This window comes from Gavialis gangeticus, unplaced genomic scaffold (assembly GCF_001723915.1).
Source record: "Gavialis gangeticus isolate Ggan-Ray unplaced genomic scaffold, GavGan_comp1, whole genome shotgun sequence".
Classification (NCBI taxonomy): domain Eukaryota; kingdom Metazoa; phylum Chordata; order Crocodylia; family Gavialidae; genus Gavialis; species Gavialis gangeticus.
The window spans coordinates 17947031-17951455 of NW_017728993.1; the positions used below are offsets into that span (position 1 = coordinate 17947031).

The 4425-nt window shown below is 36.9% G+C and overlaps 1 protein-coding gene across 2 annotated transcripts in view; it reads left to right on the forward strand.

Annotated features, from left to right (window-relative positions):
- EPS15 (epidermal growth factor receptor pathway substrate 15) overlaps positions 1-4425 on the forward strand; it is a 162338-nt gene that overhangs the window by 64819 nt on the left and 93094 nt on the right. For both annotated transcript variants that reach the window (XM_019501322.1, XM_019501323.1), the window contains exon 12: positions 2611-2696. In XM_019501322.1, the coding sequence (XP_019356867.1) occupies positions 2611-2696 (86 nt within the window). The remainder of the gene's footprint in view (positions 1-2610; positions 2697-4425) is intronic.

Below are 4425 nucleotides of genomic sequence, written 5' to 3' on the forward strand. Positions count from 1 at the left end.
TCTCTTCTAGTTTCGACTGTTTTTTCCATTCTGCACCACTCTGCTTTACATCTTTATTATTCTGTCAGTTTCTTAACTCTGGTTTCTCAAGGTTAGAGATTCTTTGCTTTTCTAATATTTACTATCTGTTGATTTAATAATGAACATCTTTTAAATGTCTCTTAAGTAGTCTTTGAAATAGCACAGCACTTTGATATATTGCACTATGTTGCCATCTGAAACTACTGCTGTGCTTATTGCCTTTCATCTGGAAGAGTCTCAAGGTGCTTTTCAAGCATGAACTGACAAACTATATTTAGTTAACTCTGTGTAAAATGATTGTATTCCATCCATCACAGAAATACGGGCATCTCTGGGGTGAACCTTGTTGGCTGTTAAACAGTACACATTGACACTAGATAAGTTTAGCAGTTCACACATTGTAAATTATTGAAACTGCTGGAAAAATTGGGGTAGACAGGTTAATTACCCAAACTGACAGCTGATGATATCGCTGGTGCTCATATTTTGTGCTCTTATAGAAGCGTGGACCATGTACAAATATGTTGGTCATTACTGCAGCTGAAATCAGCATTATTTTGGCTGCTTTAGTTGTTAGTGCACCACACACGGCATTTTCTCAGTATTCCTAAAATACTGAGATCAGTTGAATCTTCCAGGGAGTATGCACGTAAGCAGAAAAAGAGACTGAGATTGTTTGAAAGAGGGGAAGATAGAGGTTCAGAGTGATTTGAACTTTATAAAATTCCACTTATTAGGTTGCACTGAATTCTCAATGAGTTGAGCTCCTCCAAAGAGATGCCTTGTTGTCAAAAAGAATATTTGGTGTAGACAATTCCTTTACCGCTCTTTGGGCATCAGTAGGTGAAGGCTAAGGGTCAAGAACACTTATGGCATTGCCAACAGCTAATGAAAAGGGTTGGACATTGTCACCATTGTCACTTATACAGTGAGAACCATTTGAATGCATTTTTTTCTTTTGATTAACTTGGTCCCCATGATGGTATTCTGTAGAAAAAAAGTTTAGGCATAATAATATACCATGACTTAATGGAGAAAAGGGCAGGTTTGCCAGTAATCATTCCTGTGATGCTGTTCTACTTTTTACTGACATACCTCACAGTTAGAATTATTGAATAATATTTTGTTCATTAGGGGAAGAGCATAGGTGATATGAAAGACTACTTATTCATCTCTTATATCACAAGACTCATGTGAATCCCATCATAAATGCAAACTGGTAGTATAATCTAAAACACTGCAAATCTTAATCCATGGAAAACCAACACTGAATGAATTTTCTTTCATTGCCAGTCTGCATATGAGTCATGAGTCTTAGAGTTGCAGGGACCTTGTATGATAGGACTGAGATGAATATCCACAGTTGGGTGAATGGACTTGGACAATGCCACCAGACATATTTTGTATGGCTACTCTTACTAGCTTTGTATCTGTTCTTGATCAAAGCATCTTATTAAGGGTTTAAGGGAAATGATTATCAAAGTTGTAGAAGGAAGCAACGGAGCGTACAAGGAACTTCTGCTCAAGACCTACTAAAATTAACTCAAGGTTTACTAGACCATGATTGTGTTCCTTTTGCTAGTCATCTACCTCAGGACTTCTGCAAAACTAAAAACACTCATTGGATGTAAAGTTCTGTTTTACATAAGAGCAAGAAAATACAAAGTTCATGTTGCTGTTCCATCTGTGACTTGTCCAAAATTTGATCTGTTGTTCTCTGGCATTTCTCTTTGGTTTAACTGCATGCAACTGAAAGCATGGCTTAAAGCAGCAATAATACGTCATGGTACAAGCTTATCTGGCCTTTAAAGGTGAGCAGAAATAACTTTAAAAAAAAAAAGTAATAGTGAAGCTAATAATTTTTTAAATCATTAATAGAAAATTAGCTTAATGTTAGTAATGAAATAATGTTTCAAGTAAAGATGAGGTTCTTTACATGACCAGGCCTCATGTTAGGGTGCTATAATTCCTTTGAAAGAGCTCGTGTGTCTCCCAGAAATTTGTCATGAAAAGCTCAGTTTTTGTTCTGGCAGACAGTAGAGTTTAGCTGTAGTATTTATCTTGAATTTTACCTTTTTTATATTTAATCTTCTTCTTTTTTTTCCAAAACTTTTCAAAAAAGTGCTGCATGTTTTGTTAGAGACATCAGTCAAAGTTTTAACTTCATTATCATGACAGCTTTTTATCAGACTTTCTATTCTGTTGCCCAGTAGGACAGGACACCAGTTTTTAGTCTGTTGCTGACGCTCAAAATCGATTCATAGTTACTTAAAACTGAAGTGTTTTCTTGACAGTGCTCTTCTGTGATCTATCATGACACCATGAGGGTAATATTCCATGGCTTTCAGATGATTTAAAACATTTAGATCATTTTAGAAGTGTTAAATCATAACTTTGTCACAACAAAATCCAAGATCTGATAGATTCATAAATGTCACTGTAGTAGAGAAGGGGCTAAGCTCTATAAAAACGAACTTGGAGTCAAGCATACTTCATTTTGATCTAGATCCCCATATTTAATCAGTTATTTTTTAATAATGTACAACACAAAATATAAGCTAAAGATGTTAATTTTTTTTTATCTTGCAGAGCACTCTGGGACCGAGTCCTGTGGCAGATTTTTCTGCAATTAAAGAGCTTGATACTTTAAACAATGAAATAGTTGACCTGCAGAGGTAGGTAAAGGAGAAATACCACAATTTTAATTGCAGCCAAATGTTGTATTTAGTACTGCTTGAATACAATTTCATAGTTCTAAACCTTAAATGTAATACAGTAAACTATTGATATGCACTGTTGCACTTGTGTGAATTATGACTCTGGTAAGTATATTGATTTTGTTTTCTGTTGGTTTTGAACAATGTTAGGTTCATTAATAGCAATGAATTCCCAAACACCATCCACTGCTCTGTAGAAGAGAGAAAGTAATCTTTCTTTTTCTTTGTGCTGTGTAGTAGAGAGTTGATCATAGTTCATCACAGGTTAAACAACAGTGTTCTGCAAGTGGGCATAGTTTTCCTGATGAAATCTGGTTAAATTACCCTCGTATCAGTATTACAGGTAAATTAGTACGGTAGTGCAAATGTTATTTAAGATTTCTATTAAAAAACAATCTTGCTTTTCACAAGATTTTGCTTGTGTCCCGTTCTCTGTCTTCCTCTAAATCATTTTAATGAAGTTTAGAACACAGGTTCCCAACCCCTGGGCCGCAAAGGGCTGGCTGCCAGTCCGTGCGAGGGTTGGCTGCTGGGCCGGAAGTCTGGAAGTGACCGGCATACTGTGAACCGGCAGCCAGCCCTTTTTTATGCTCAGTACCGAGTATAGAAAAGGGTTGGCTGCCTGTCTGGAGTATGCTGGTCACTTCCAGTCTGCAATATGCAGGCCCGCTGAAACGGCGAATGAATTGTGGATTTTGCCAAGTAACTGCTTCCATTTCCATATGTAACAATGGATTCAAGAGGTTCCCAGTAACCTCGCAAAAGGTGCTTTGAAGATGACACCAGTGAAGTAAATACTGCTACATTTCTCACCCCCTTCACACACGTATCTTTTTAGTAAAGGGGATATTAACTTCCATACACAGTCCTAGAGGCTGTTAGAGGTAAATAGGCCAGAGTAATAACTGAAAATTTGTTCTTGGGCTCAACTCTCTAAGTTAAATGGAGCAATAAAAGAAGGGATGTAAAGTGAGCCAGTACTTAGGAGCACTGGGAATGTATCAGCACAAGATGAGTACTAGCTCAGGAAAGGCTTTTTATTTGAACTTTTTAAGAAGATGAAAGGCTTCCATTTTTTTATAGCAGAGCTGTATAAAGCTTTTTAATGTAACTGAGTAAATATTAACCTTGTGCTGAAAAATTGTAGCTGCTAAATACATGGAGCAAGATGGATGCATAATTGTGAAATGTATAATCAAAGCAAAATAGATAAGCAGTAGGATTTTAAAAATGTCCTTGAAATGTTTACTACCTGCATTTTAGAATGTTTTTATCCTTTACTTAATGAGAAGTATATTGTACAACAGCTGCAAAGCTATAAATATTGCATGTTTCCATTTATTTGACTGAATTTGTGTGGTGTTCTCTTGCCTCTTGAAAGATCTTTTTTTAAAAACTTATTAAGAACAGTGTAAAAGCTACTTGGCTTTCTTTGACTAGAAGAAAACTGTTTACAGGATGCCTACAGTTAATGATCTGAGTGAAGCTGGATCCTCTTTACCCATGAGCACCAACACTTCGGCAGTGATTCTCAACCTCCTTACTTCTTTGAATGTGGCAGTATCCTCTGCTGAGAAGGCCTCATCTTACCTCTGTGGTCCTCAAGACAAGAAAAAACGTTGCTGTTCAGCCACACCATAGAGCAGTGGTTCTCAAGCAGGGTGCCATGAGACACCCCCCCCCCCCC